This window comes from Gigantopelta aegis, chromosome 9 (genome assembly GCF_016097555.1).
Source record: "Gigantopelta aegis isolate Gae_Host chromosome 9, Gae_host_genome, whole genome shotgun sequence".
Classification (NCBI taxonomy): domain Eukaryota; kingdom Metazoa; phylum Mollusca; class Gastropoda; order Neomphalida; family Peltospiridae; genus Gigantopelta; species Gigantopelta aegis.
In genome coordinates this window covers 3,471,172-3,487,573 of record NC_054707.1, presented here as the reverse complement: position 1 = coordinate 3,487,573, position 16,402 = coordinate 3,471,172, and the positions used below count along the sequence as shown (strand labels likewise).

General features: G+C 37.8%; 1 protein-coding gene across 2 annotated transcripts in view; it reads right to left on the bottom strand.

The window, feature by feature from the left end:
* Positions 1 to 16,402, bottom strand: part of LOC121382141 — a 92,518-nt gene that overhangs the window by 30,727 nt on the left and 45,389 nt on the right. The window contains exons 2-3 of one of the 2 annotated variants that reach the window (XM_041511649.1): positions 5,206 to 5,261; positions 762 to 767 (exon numbers count right to left, since the gene is read on the bottom strand). In XM_041511649.1, the coding sequence (XP_041367583.1) occupies positions 762 to 767; positions 5,206 to 5,261 (62 nt within the window). The remainder of the gene's footprint in view (positions 1 to 761; positions 768 to 5,205; positions 5,262 to 16,402) is intronic. The other variant, XM_041511650.1, reaches the window with a different exon arrangement.

Below are 16,402 nucleotides of genomic sequence, written 5' to 3'. Positions count from 1 at the left end.
CCAAATCCAGCCATAATCGTACACCAAACCCAGCCATGATCGTGCACCAAATCCAGCCATAATCGTACACCACCCCAGGTATAATCGTACACCACCTCACCCATAATTGTACACCAGAATTTCCCAGACGTACTAGTATTCACACACCATTGGAAAGCCTTAATTGTGGAACACCACGTGCAAACCAGAATCGTAACAAGAGCTCTTTTATATTGGAACACAGGGCTTTTGATAGTGATGGGTATTGCCGAAATGTTCCTATTGCGATATATTGCGATACAGGAACCCGAATTGCGATACGTACCACGATATATTGCGATACAGGAACCCGAATTGCGATACGTACTACAATATATCGCGATACAGGAACCCGAATTGCGATACGTACCACGATATATCGTGATACAGGAACCCGAATTGCGATACGTACGACGATACATTACAGAGGAGCGGGTGTACAACGTCATCCCATCGGGAAATTGATACTAAAGTCCACCCCACTTGGTAACGTATTTTAGTTTAGTTTAAAATAACAGAATAGTTTATAATAATAGAAGTACAGTATATAAAGGTAACATCTAAGCGTACCAGAACAAATGCTACAACACAAATAAGAACAAAGAATCAAAAAGGCTAACTTCGCAAACGGAATAATTAATTAAAAAATGCTAGAAAAAACAACAGCACAACTTTAAAATTCACTCGAAAATCAAACAAAAGGTTTTACTTTTTTGTAATGCATGCTGAGTTATTATACTTACCATATACTAAAAAAGATAAAACAAAAGGTAGAAAATTTAGTTAGTTAGTTTAATAATACAAACTCGTTTGAGGGAGAAAAAAGATTTCGTAGATATTGAAGTTTGCTCCGCAAACACTTTAGATCGCGTGGAACCATTTAACGCAGATTGAAACCGTTCCTTTAGATTCTGGAGGCGATAGAAATGCTTTTCTTGAAATGATTATGGATTATTTTCATATCAGGCTGCCAAAGTGTGCGTAATTATTATCTCTAAAAACCTTGTTATTTATTCTAAATGTCAATTAGATGAAATGTAAAGAAGTGTGTAGTGTTTGCACTATTAATATAAAAATAGAATTCAATTGGTTCATTTTCGTTAGTTATTGGATTGTACCGTAAAACCTCAGTGACATACTGTGTTCGAGTAAGAAGGAAGTGGCTTTTTGTGTCTCTTCAAGTTACTTGTTTCCTATAAAAACAATTAAATATTATCTTTTAAAAGTATATCGATCTTTACTGATATGCAATGAGAACACATAGTTATATGATGATATGTTACGTACATGTATTATCGATATTTGATGTATTACACAATTATAGCTATATGATGTATGACAAGCATGAGACCTCTACGTTATAACGCAATTTAAAGCTTCATATGGTATTTATCTGCCAATACGTATAAGTATACTGTATGAAAATCTTTGTGTCACACACAGAGTAAACAACCACTAACGCTAACATTGCGTATGTCAAGCACAAAAACTCCGCCATTTAACATATATATTGAAGGAGCACTATTATCAAGAAAGAGATGTCATCGTTAAAGTATTCTCTGAGAATGTTGGGCACATACATTGAAAGCAAATAACAAGCCAGAGGCGGATCGGGGGGGGGGGGGGAGCAGGGGACCGTTACCCCTAAATATATTCAATTTCCACTTTTTTTTAATTCATTGGATTGCCCTTTTTACAATTTGGTCCATCAGCACTTTTCCCTTTAGTCTTCCCCTCTTAATTTGGCTTCCTGGATCCGCCCCTGCAAGTAGCCTAGTTGCATGAAATCTTTCACGCATGATTTAGAGACAGAACAGAGGTCTCTGTGTAGTTTCAGACAGCACTTGAATAACTGTGTGTTATTAACCTCAACATGTGACAGTTTAAAATAACTATGTGTTATTAACCTCAACATTTGACAGTTCAGACAACACACGAATAACTCTGTGTTATTAACCTCAACATGTGACAGTTTAAAATAACTTAGTGTTATTAACCTCAACATGTGACAGTTTAAAATAACTATGTATTATTAACCTCAGCATGTGGGAGTTTAAAAGGAAGACATATTCATTGAATAACCATCTTCTAAATCTCAATGTATTGCATTTTATAGGATAATCCTGCGTTATTTCAAAAACATAATAAGAATATATCCCTTTTTGTAATTAATCGTGAAACTGACGAAATAAATAATAATTAATATGCCTACATTATATGTGTATTTTATTATTACAATATATGACAGTTATAAAATGTATCTGTTTATGTGTTTTCAACGGACATTTGACAGCCACGGAAACAGGTAACGACTGGGTGTGACCCGTGAGGACATACGTGACAGAAAACGTCTTTTCAGACGTAAACCACGTGTATACATGGACAACAGACAAGAAACATAGTCATTATACATACAGTTTCATTTGATCAACGACATTGCGAGCATTGCAAGTAATAATTACATTTAAATGTTTATAGTATAATATACATGCATATATATATATTTTACCATTTAAAAAGTGAAAAAAGAAGTCATTAAAAATTACATAATGCTTTTTTCTAACATATTTGACACCCCAACGTTCAACTATGTAGCTAACTACCATAATAATATCGTACTAATACATTTAAATGTTTATACATATATACATATTTTACTAATTAAAAAGTGAAAAAAGAAAGCCTGTTTGTCAGAGGTCATTAAAACTTTACATAATTATAATTCGTGATGCTATTTTCTAAAACTTTTGACGACCCTCCACTAATATGACGCTAACTACCATCGAAACCTATTTTTAAAAGTTTGTTTTGTTTAACGACACCACTAGAGTACATTAGTTATTTGTAATTAAGTATCAGCTGTTGAGTGTCAAACATTTTGTAATTGTGACTCGTAGTCTTCATAGGAAACCTACATTTCCAGCAGCAAAATATACTTTCACATAGATAGGACAACACATACCACTTGACAGCTGTGGTGGCAGTACTCATGACGGGTGCCACCGGTAGGGCAGGACATGCTCAACTTTCGCGAACACCTGACATCGTCATTGTTCTGACAGCGATTCATGAGTGCTTGTCATCACAACTGTACTTATTCTAGTGAGCTCAGTATGGTTACTTTTGCTTTAGTACACTAGTCTGGGAGTGGCAGTCCTCTTTATGACAGTGCAAGAGGTATGAAATCTCCAGTAAACGATCTCCTCGGGAGTGGTTACCCTCCTATATTATGGAACGTCCATTGGACTCTGTATTAAGCAGATTTTACGGGTATGTCCTTCCGATTTGATATACCAGTCGTGGGGCATTGGAGATGGAGAGAAACTCAATCACAGAATGGGTCAACTGATGGGATTCGATCCTTTGTCGAAACATAATTAAGACACAGATACAAACACACAGATGTTTTGTTTAACGACACCACAAGAACACATTGATTTATTAATCGTCGGCTATTGGAAGGAAGGAAGAAAGGAAATGATTTATTTAACAACGCACTCAACACATTTAATTACGGTTATATGGCGTCGGACATATGGTTAAGGACCACACAGATATTGAGAGAGGAAACCCGCTGTCGCCACTTCATGGGCTACTCTTTCCGATTAGCAGCAAGGGATCTTTTATATGCACCATCCCACAGACAGGATACCACATACCACGGCCTTTGATATACCAGTCGTGGTGTACTGGCTTCAGCTGTTGGATGTCAAACATTTGATAATTGTAACATATAGGCTTAAGTGAAGAAAGCCGCCACTTTTTTCATTAGTAGCAAGAGATCTTTTATATGCACCATCCCACAAACAGGGTAGCATAAACCACGACCTTTGATACACCTGTCGTGATTCACTGGCTGGAACGGGGAAAAGCCCAAATAGGCCACCTACGGGGATCGACAGGCGAATAGACGGACGCGCATCAGACAAGCACTTTACCACACAAAATGTCAAATAATTCGCACTACTGGATGATGTTGAATGGGTGGTACATTTGAAAGAATAAAGTTATGTGGACATCAATAATGCTCCAAGGCTGGTATTTCAAAAAGACGTGATATGTATTGTCCTGTTTTTGGAAAAATGTATCTAAAAAACCATCAATCCTTGTTCACGGCAAAAACACCAAAGACAAAGGAGCTGTACACAGACAGCAAACTTATCCGTAGCAATTGGCTGGCGTTATCTAATGTTCGCATAAACTGAACGCGCCTAGTTCTGTCCGTCATCCTATAAAGATTCTCCAATTAAAAAACAACAAAAACCTTTTTCTACCAGTAAATAAATGATTCTGGTGTAATGTTTATGAGAATACAATTGGAGGTATAATGTTTACATTTCAAGGCACAAATTAATAAATAGGTTTGTCGGGAAACTGCCATAATGCAACTTTGAGACTACGTCGTTAAAACAGCAGGGGCGGGACGTTGCCCAGTGGTAGAGCGCCCGACAGGTGTGTGGTCGGTCTAGTTTGAACACTGTTGGTAGGTCCACTGGGTTATTTCTCATTCCAGCCAGTGCTCCACAACTGGTTTAACAAAGGTCGTGGTAAGCACTATCCTGTCTGTGGGATGCTGCATATAAAAGATCACTTACTGGTGATGAGAAATAGTAATCCATTTCCTCTCTCATTGTATGTGTGGTCATAATATTATATATATATATATCTTTGACGCCATATAACCATAATTAAAAATGTGTTGTGCGCCGTTACAAAACCCAAAATATTTCTTCCTTTTTTTCTCTCCTTACTTAAAACAGCAGTTCTGTTTGTATTTTGTAATTAAGAAGGAATATTGTTAGATGGAGAGGTGAGCGGCAACTTTAAAAAATATTTCATTCATTCATACTTTCAATGGTAAAGAAACACTTTGAAGTCATGCACAAAGACATTGCCTTTACGCTGATAAGGAAAGTACATCAATTATACTGATTAACAATAGTATAGCATAAACACTTCCTGCAATTACAACCTCATAACATATTGTCATCCAACCCCCTTTCTTTTGGGGGGCGATACGCAACATTTTAATGACCCCTGACTTTTTCTTTCTTTTTCTTTTAGCAGTTTTTAATAATATCATGCTGATCATAATCTGAATGAAAATCTGTTTAATTAAAACTAATTTGAGTACTGAAAACGGAAATTATTTTCAGTATATTGACTTTAAAGTAGCTTTGATCTTACCGCTCGTTTATCCTGCTGCAATGGTGACAGAGGGTATTCTCCACTTGCAATATATTCTGAAAGAAAAAGAAGAAGAGGACATAATTGCAAATGTTGAAAGCTCGGAATACCAGCTGTGTGTCGAATACTACAATTTGGTCAGTTATTAGGCGTGGGTTGGCTTCTTTGAATGAATGCTGGGTTATATGAAAAGGTAGGAGAAAAGGAATGTTTGTTAAACAAAACCTCAGTAAATGCTAATCAACGAAGCCTTGCTGCTAATCGGAAAAATGTAGAGAGAGAGAGAGAGAGAGAGAGAGAGAGAGAGAGAGAGAGAGAGAGAGAGAGAGAGAGAGAGAGAGAGAGAGAGAGAGGGAGGGATGAAGAGAGAGAGGGATGGAGTGAGAGAGAGTGAGAGAGAGGGGGGAGAGAGAGAGAGAGAGAGAGAGAGAGAAAGAGAGAGAGAGAGAGAGAGAGAGAGAGAGAGAGAGAGAGAGGGAGAATAGAGAGAGAGAGAGAGAGAGAGAGAGAGAGAGAGAGAGAGAGAGAGAGAGAGAGGGAGAGAGATGAAGAGAGAGAGGGATGGAGGGAGGGAGAGAGAAAGTGAGAGAGAGAGAGAGAGAGAGAGCGAGAGAGAGAGAGAGAGAGAGAGAGAGAGAGAGAGAGAGAGAGAGAGAGAGAGAGAGAGAGAGAGAGACCAGTTACTGGACACTGGTTCGCGTGCATTTTGTTTTGTTTTGTTGGGAAGTTCCTATAAACGACAGCTTATTAAGTATTGTCCACACGCTTCTTGGCTAATTCTCTAGACAAAGTAATTAAAGATTTAAGGCTGGTAGGTACTGGGTTCGCATCCCTATAACTGCCCCACCCATTTACGTTCAAGTTTTAACGACTCAAGTGGGCAAGTATAAGACCATTATACCGACGTCTTTCTCACTAAACCACGAACCAGTTACCCACTGTCCTAGATAGATACCCCAGGTGGCGGAGTTATCTGCCAACAACAGCATGTATTATCTTAACTGGATATAGATATGAACACAAATTGGAATAGATGAATACAAAATTACCATAGATTCTCTATTTAAGTACCTATATCAATTTAATGTCCAGGCACGTCCATTCCCAATGGAAATTTTGAAATCATCAGTAGCTGGGTCCAGGACGAATAAACGATACACAGTAGCGTCATAAAATACACATTCTGTTAATTCTGTGACGCTAAAACCAATTTAAATACATTAACCCAATTGTTTATCAGACAATCGCCTTCAACAAGCAATTAGGAGCAGGCTAAACATTAATTAATTATACCGGAAAGTTTAAATCTTTGGTAACGACCATGAAGTATATAATTTTTTTTAGTGTATTGTAAGAATATTAATTTAATTGTGAAAGAAGGTATTTCACATGTCTGTGTATGGAAGCGTATAACTGCCATGCATAAAACAAGCAAGTCGTTGGTATAACTAAAGGCGGCACCACACGATACGAGTGCCGAAAACACCCGATAGTGACAATACAAATTACAGTCATTACGATTCAATCGATTGCTATGCAAGCAGCTATTCCCGTACAAGCCACTCGTATTGTGTGGCGTAAGCCTTAAGCAATTTATACATGACACAAATAACTTCCGTAATTAATTTTCATGTTACGACTATAATTATTATATTTTTGTAGAAGGCCTACAACGGCAGATTTAAATATAACAAGTTGTGAATCAGACCCGCCCCCCCCAAAAAAAAAACAAAAAAACCCACACACACAAAACACCAACAACCCCCCCCCCCCCAAAAAAAAACAAAAAAAAAAAAAAAACAAGTGTTGAAACATATTACCAATTGCTGTTGTAAAAAAAAAAAATCGTATAAAAATGAGTTGTACGTACGAATTATGTTTTATATATTTTATTTACACATGGCGCCAGCAACTTCCGTAACTTAAGCCCTAATTACGACCGTAATATGTATACATTTTTTTCTAGGTCGTTTTGACCGATTTAAAGACATTAATTTGTCTACAGTGAAAGAGAGTATCGGCGTTTCAGTGCCCGAGCTGTGATCACCTAAACCTTGACGTGGTTTACAGCCGGGTCACCACTAGGTCCGATAGCGGGCGATAAATCTGAAAGTGAGACAGTAATTGACAAGACGGCGTATTAATCTCACGGGCCTGTGACGTTTTCATGTAGATTTCGCTCTTGTTTCGTAATTGATGTAGCAGCTCAAAGACAAAGGCGCGTCGGAACAAAGGTCGCCACAAACCAAGTGCATATGTTTGTCTTGTTCCCTTCTGAAGGGCGGAATTTAGCTCGGTCGGTAGAGAGCTCGCTCTGGAGTACTTTGGTCGTAGAATCGAACCTTCTCGGCTGATGTTTTTTCCCGTCCCAACTAGCCCGAGTACTCTGATGGTACTCACACTACAGAAAGAAACCCGACAGCACCCCATTTCAGTAATATTCTGATTAAATACGTATTTGCTGACACGTTTCTTCCTGTAGTGTGTGTATTAGTGATTAATATGTAAAACTATTTTTATATCAAGGAACTCGATCGATGTAAAGATATTTAACGTTAAACATACGATTGTTGTTGTATTAGAGCGGGAATCTTTGATTACCGTTTTGGTTGGCAGAGATTGCGCAGTATTCATACAGATTGGTCTCTGGCGGTTAGAGAGCGTGAGAACTGTTCAAATCTCCGTTTAGCTCTCTTACCGTTGGTGTATTCGGGCTAGTTCCAACCAGTGCCCTAAGAGTGGTATATCAAACGACGTGATGTGTACCGTCAGACATGAGAGAAGGTACATACAAAAGAACCCTTGCTGCTAATAGAAAAATGTAGCAGGTTTCGCCTGAAGACTACGTGTCAGAATGATAAAATGTTTGATAGCCGATGTGCTCTATTGAGTTTGACTTTGTTCCCTTGAGGGACGGGGGAAGGGTGGGGTGGGGCGGGACGTATCTTAGTGGTAAAGCGCTCGCTTGATGCACGGTCGGTCTGGGGTCGATCGCCGTCTGTGGGCCCATTGAGCTATTTCTCGCTACAGTCACGACACCACGACTGGTATATCATAAGCTGTGGTATTTGCTATTCTGTCTATTGGATGGTACATATAAAAATATTCTTTGCTACTAATGGGAAAAATGGCCTGACCTAATGGAAAAATGTAGCGGGTTTCCTCTCTAAGTCTATATGTCAAATTACCAAATGTTTGACATCCAATAGCCAATGATTAATACATCAATGTTCTGTAGTTGTGTCGTTAAACAAAACAAACTAACTTTTTATTCTGTCTTGGCTTAAATTTTGTCTTATTTAATCTTAGCTCGAGGGTTTTTTCCCATTTCAACCAGAGCCTCACGAATGGTACATTAAAGGCAATGGTATGTACTATCCTGTTTACGGAAGAGTGCATATAAAATATCGCAAGATGTATTATTGTTAGGAGTAGCCTGTGATGTCACAGCGGGTGTCCTCTCTTTCTCGCTGTCGAAAAATATCGAAATGACCATATCTCAGACACCAAATGGAAACCAATTTTTCTATCCTTTTTTTTCTTTGTATTAAGACGCAAATTCCATTTATCCGTAAAACGCATGCGTATTTGTACATGTAATCCGTAATGTGTAAAAATCACTTTCTATGGAAATACGTTCAGTAGCTTCCATTTATCCGTAAAACGCATGCGTATTTGTACATGTAATCCGTAATGTGTAAAAATCACTTTCTATGGAAATACGTTCAGTAGCTTCCATTTATCCGTAAAACGCATGCGTATATGTACATGTAATCCGTAATGTGTAAAAATCACTTTCTATGGAAATACGTTCAGTAGCTTCCATTTATCCGTAAAACGCATGCGTATTTGTACATGTAATCCGTAATGTGTAAAAATCACTTTCTATGGAAATACGTTCAGTAGCTTCCATTTATCCGTAAAACGCATGCGTATATGTACATGTAATCCGTAATGTGTAAAAATCACTTTCTATGGAAATACGTTCAGTAGCTTCCATTTTAGGAGGGGCAAGGTAGCCCAGTAGTAAAGCGCTCGCTTGATGCGCGGTCGGTTTAGGATCGATCCTCGTCGGTTGTCACAATGGACTATTTCCAGCCAGTGCATCATGACTGCCACGTCAAATTCTGTGGTAAGTGCTATCCTGTCAATGCATGGCGATAGTGCATATAAAAAATGTAGCGGGTTTCCGCTCTAAGACTATATGTCAAAATGACAAAATATTTGACATCCAATAGTTGATGATTAATAAATCAATGTGCTCTAGTAGTGTCGTTAAATAAAACAAACTTTCTCTTGTAGAGTATTACATCCTGTCGTATGTTTACAGTCAGTAATATATTTCGGGGAAGTCAAAATGAGTAGATTTATAAGCAAATAGTTTGTTACAAAAAGTAAAACCCAGACAACACCTTTAACATTTGATATAATAAATCTGAATCAAATCTTTTTCAAATTCATTCATATTATATCAGCGGATAGATGAATTGAATATTAATTGATAATTTGTTTCAATATCGATAAAGTTTTCACATAAGCAAATAAATATAGACATTCTGAAAAGCATTTAAAACATTTTAACTTAAAAAAAGGGAAAAAAACTTATAGCGAAGATTCATTCATAATACAAATATTGGTTCCCACCTCATATCATAAAGTTATCGTAAAGTAACTCCAATACGCTATGCATGTGTATTCAATGTAAACAGAAAACTTGAAAAACATATTTATCTATCATGTTTTATGCATCTTCCTCGGGTTGTTTGTTTACATAATGTTTTTTATTCATTTATATTTACCACTGCATTTCCTGTATGTACAAGGTATTGTATGGGATGGCTTTACGAGTTATAGTCAACAAAGAGTGCATCTAAAGACCACGCGAGGTCTTTTAATTATCTGCAATGTGCCAGATTGCAAAAGGAACCAATTGCCGTAAGACCCTGTGACAATATTGAAACAAGAAAAGTGCTGACCTTCCCTAATAAACCGCCTCCCCTTGACTTGCGTTTGACCCGCCCTTATCCTGAATTTGAATATAAAGACAAACATTAATTTGATAACCAAAGCCGTGTTGGAACCAGGCACGTTGTATTAAATATCTAACGAGTCGACAATAAAATTGAATTTGCGACAGTTAAAATACCGATCTACGTCGGCAAATGGAAAAACACAGTTGGTGTATCCCCATTTCGGATCCCAAGGCAATCCTAATAACAAAAACTGTTCAGTGAAGCTTTTTGTTCTCAGATATATCAGGTTTATTTACAACAGTGAACGTTGGCGTAAATGAAGTTCAAGTTCTTTAGTTGCTTTGAGTTTTACAACTCATCAGCAGAATACATAACAAAAATAATACAACATAGTTATACAAAATACACACATACAAAACAATGGAGGGTGTGGTTTATATATAGTCATGGACAAATAAAGTGACATAAGTTACATTTATTACATTAACTATTATCCTGCATTAACCGATCTCTAATTGTATTAGCTTGCACTAAACATTTTCTTTATTGTAGTCAATAACTGTCCAAAACGATAACCACTTGGCCGCTTATAATAATACATCGTACACAACCTACCCAACCAACTCTGAAACTGGGGTAACCAATATATGCACTCTTCCCACACTATTTTAAAGGAAAAGTAATACCCACCCCAACCACCCCTACCCGTTCCAGAAACGGGATACATCTGTTGTTGGGTCTACAAAAGGTATCTGAAAATGCTTTATTATTGGTTGTCGTGAAATCAGCTGACGAAACTCTAAGCTGGGGTGGCCAGTAACATTTCAATTAAACTGTTTCTTAACTATAACTTAACAAGAAACATTCTTTCTTTCCTTCCTTCTTTCATTTAATCTTTCTTTCTTTCTTTCTTTCTGTTTCCAGTAATAGCAATATGTGAAAGGTTTGGATAGCCATTCTTCAATATAATTAAGTTTTACTGTGTTGTATTCTTTTTTCTCCTTCATCTATCAACACAACCTGTAAAAATAACCCCAACCATATCTACAGCACTTCATTATATTAAATTAATTCGCCAGTATTCTTCTTTCTCGCTCAAATAATCTTCCGAAATGGACATTTTCTCACAAGAGCTGACGCCTCTACAATACAATCCAATACACGTCAGTCATCCCTAGCTATATGAAAGGTCAAGGCAGCCATGTCTTGTAACTGCCCTGAAGTTGACGTTTAAAAGGCAGCTCATTAAAAGCTAGACATCCATTTGGGGTTCAAACATTTGAAAACTGGCGCTGAGCACCGTTTGGCGGAATCGTGGCGAGTTCACTTCATATCTTGACACTTTTATTCACTGTTTATAAAATGGACGCCCACGTCTAAGGGGAGTAAATTCTAGATGACAAATGGATCAGAACGTTTAATCACTAACAATCCTTTGTGCCGAAGTCCGAAATTTTATTTGCAGACGAGAACATTGCCATGCCTCGTTGAAGCCAAAGCTAATGAAAATAATTAAACTTTTATTATCACTTTCAAAACGTATCTATGTACATACCCAATTCCACAGGGCTCTGCGACAATGCTGTGTTTTGAAAAAAGCAAAAGTTTGCTTTGTTTAAAGATACATTGATTTATTAATCATCGGCTAGTGGACGACATAATAATGTTCTACGTGCACGTACATTTTACTGCGCATAGTATCAGCATGCGTTTACGAATCAGATAACATACATTATTACAATGGTTAGAATATAATACGTTTGAAACGTGGACCAAGTTTGTTTTGTTTAACGACACCACTAGAGCACATTGATATATTAAATCATCAGCTACTGGATGTAAACAATCTAGCAATTCTAACATATAGTCTTAGAGGAAACTATAATTTTTTTCCATTATGTACTTTTTAACAGACAGGAAAGCTCATACAAAGGCGTTAGATATACCAGTCGTGGGGAACAGGTTGAGACGAGAAAACCCCAATAAGAGAATGGGTCCGCCGAGGGGTTCCGATCCTACGACCGAAACATCTTAGACAAGCACTCTACCGACTTATTTAGATCCTGCTTCACAAGTGGAAGATTTTCCATGATGAATCAATATAAGAAATTCGAACAGTCACATATGCTATTCATACAATTACAAAATATTCAAAAGTAAAGTTTGTTTTATTTAACGACGCCACTAGAGCACATTGATTTTTTATCTTATCATCGGCTATTGGACGTCAAACATATGGTCATTCTGACACTGTTTTTTTTAAAGGAAACCCGCTGTCGCCACATAGGAAACTCTTTTACGACAGGCAGCAAGGTATCTTTTATTTGCGCTCCCCACAGGCAGGATAGCACAAACTATGGCCTTTGTTAAACCAGTTATGGATCACTGGTCGGTGCAAGTGGTTTACACCTACCCATTGAGTCTTGCGGAGCACTCACTCAGGGTTTGGAGTCGGAATCTGGATTAAAAAGCCCATGCCTCGACTGGGATCCGAACCCAGTAGCTGAGTACCTACCAGCCTGTAGACCGATGGCTTAACTACGACGCCACCGAGACCGGTACAAAGTATTCACGTCAAAACTATAGCTGCAGTTGACTCACTTATAAAACCCTGACCTATTTAGGCTGACCTCGACCTACGTGACCTTTTGACCTATTTATGCTGACTGCACGGTATGAACTTTAAAATACTGATGATTTCATCATCGACTGTCTGCTTCATAAAGAGGTTATATTTTACAAAGTGTAATAAACATATATTGAAAAGCAGAAAATAATATCAGGATATTCCATAATGGGCAGCAGTAGATGACGTTTTATTATTAGTACACATCTGTCAATTAACGCCGACTGGAAAGTTGAATAAATGTCAATACTTTATTTTGTCTCAGCCTTGTGCAGAGATACGATTTTGAAAATGCTGAAGGTTTTGTCGTTCGTTTTGATCAAGGTCAAGGTCATCGAGTGCATATGATGCCCAGTCACCCCCTACACTACTCGAATGTCGCAACAGTTAATTAAAAAAGAAAGAATTACATCAAACGTCTTCTATCGGTGAATCACCTCCTTCACTACTTGAATGTTTCAAACATCAACTGTCTACTTTAAGGGAATCACCCCCTTCACTACTTGAATGTCTCAAACATCAACCGTCTACTTTAAGGGAATCACCCCTTCAAAACGTGAATGTCTCAAACATCAACTGTCTACTTTAAGGGAATCACTCCCTTCACTACGCGAATGTCTCAAACATCAACTGTCTACTTTAAGGGAATCACCCCTTCACTACGTGAATGTCTCAAACATCAACTGTCTACTTTAAGGGAATCACCCCCTTCACTACGTGAATGTCTCAAACATCAACCGTCTACTTTAAGGGAATCACCCCCTTCACTACTTGAATGTCTCAAACATCAACCGTCTACTTTAAGGGAATCACCCCCTTCACTACTTGAATGTCTCAAACATCAACCGTCTACTTTAAGGGAATCACCCCTTCACTACGTGAATGTCTCAAACATCAACTGTCTACTTTAAGGGAATCACCCCCTTCACTACGTGAATGTCTCAAACATCAACTGTCTACTTTAAGGGAATCACCCCCTTCACTACGTGAATGTCTCAAACATCAAACGTCTACTTTAAGGGAATAACATTATGAATTTGTTAGCTCATTAAAATAGTACACAGTATTTGGAAAAATTGCAGTGTTTCTAAACCCTTGCCACCTACACAATAGTTTGAAAAAATACAGTCCACGTAATTATTACACTCTTTTCCCAATTACTACCCAGCACCAAAAATACCGCATGAAAAACCCTTCCACCTTATATCGCCTACATACTATAAACTGATGATTTAGATGACATTGTAGATTGACATAAAATCCAAATGTCGGGATTATATTGTGAATCCATTTTAGTATGAAAACTAAAATCATAAACCAACGTTGACTGTTTTTTTTATATTTATTTTTGCCAAAGGTAAGTTACGTTTAGCAGAGAATAGTGTCTAAATAAAGAAAAACAATTTAATAGAGCTTTCCGCTCTCTACGCGTCATAAAACGTGAACCGATCATTAGGCCCCGGTGGATATTGTCAATATGATCATAAATTTGAGCTAACGAGGCCTCTAAAACTCATTCACTTGAGTAAAAGGTCTGTGAAACACTTGAGCGGATCGCGGCCAATTTCAGGCGATATCGCCGCCTTTGATCTGTTTGATGTTAACAGTAATTACAAGTATGGACATAGCGGGATTTTGGAGAGAGAGAGAAAAAAAGATCATGTGTTTATAAGATGGTGAAGGAGAGAGAATATGAAAGAGATTGTGGTCTGCTGGAAAAGCCCGCGCGTCATCTATTTTGAGGATGATGCATGTATGTACTTCCGGTGCTGTCGTGCACACTGGTTAAACCATAATTGTGGGTAATGTTTGGTACATACTAGGTTCGTATTTCGGTGCAGCTTCAAATTAGAGTGGGTGAACAGCTCTATGGAATGGTGGAAGGCTGCTACATCGATGTTTTTCTTTCATTACGCCTAACTAGCACATCATATCTTGGAATAGACAGACCAAATACGTGTGTTGTGTGCAGCATGCTTGATTCTTAATTATTATTACATGTATATACAAAGTTTGAATCTTAAATCGTAATTTGAAAACAAAAATACATTGATTAACATTAAGCTGATATAATTATATGAACGAGATAGAGAGAGAGAGAGAGAGAGAGAGAGAGAGAGAGAGAGAGAGAGAGAGAGAGAGAGAGAGAGAGAGAGAGAGAGAGAGAGAGAGAGAGAAACATACAGACAGACAGACAGAGACAGAGATACAGAGTGTGAGAGAGAAACAGAAAGAGAGAAACAAACAGAAAGAAGGAGAGAGAGAGAGAGAGAGAGAGAGAGAGAGAGAGAGAGAGAGAGAGAGAGAGAGAGAGAGAGAGAGAGAGAGAGAGAGAGAGAGAGAGAGAGAGAGAGAAACATACAGACAGACAGAGACAGAGATACAGAGTGTGAGAGAGAAACAGAAAGAGAGAAACAAACAGAAAGAGAGAGAGAGAGAGAGAGAGAGAGAGAGAGAGAGAGAGAGAGAGAGAGAGAGAGAGAGAGAAGAGAGAGAGAGAGAGAGAAACATACAGACAGACAGACAGAGACACAGAGTGTGAGAGAGAAACAGAAAGAGAGAAACAAACAGAAAGAGAGAGAGAGAGAGAGAGAGAGAGAGAGAGAGAGAGAGAGAGAGAGAGAGAGAGAGAGAGAGAGAGAGAGAACATAGGTGCTGACAATTTGTTTCTAATTAAATATATATTATTTTTAATTTACAGTCAGAGACGACATGAATTGTACATCAGTGGTAGAGCGCTCGCTTGACGCGCAGTGGGGCGCAGGATCGTCGCAAGTGATCTTTTATATACTAGTTTCTGCCATGAACAGAACAACATACTTTGCTGTACAGGTTGGAACAGAACATTTTCTCATTAAAAAAGCATACATATGAACTAGTTATAATAAACAACAGAGAGTTAATACACATGTATTTGCATCCATATGCCACACGCCCATAAATACACATACACACGCGCACATTGCCAGTCCATTGCCAATAAATAAATATATCTTTATTTATATGGAACAGCGATTTTCAGTAAAAACTAGTGATGCTAATAAAAACATTAATAAAATTTCTTAAATGGAATATGATCGCCCCCTCCTCCATATTATTGGAGGTATATTAAATATACGTTTATTGGTATATTGCCCGGGTGTGTTGATACGCTGTTTATAATATCAGTTTAATTAGTAAATGCTAACATTATCAGCAATAAGAATTGATTTGGTACAATAGAACCTAAAAGAGATTTTATTCTTAGATGTTTCAGGTTATTTTCGTCTTTATTTGGAATGAAACACACACCTCACCTATTTTAACTGTCTTTGCTGTACGGATGTTAGTGGTATTGTGGGTAATGAAGCATAAGTCAGTCTAGTGACCGTACACCCCCACTGAACACGACCCCTCCTCCGCCCGCCCCCGAGCCTTAACTTAATAGCTTCACCGGTGTGTTCTGCTATACTTAATGCAATAAAGTATACTGACCGACGAAAGAAACGCGAATGTTTTAATATATATATTTCATTATCAATATAATTCTGTAAATAGACTGTCAAAATGGGCCGAAAATATTCACAAGACACTGATAATGTTCACAAGACATAATGTT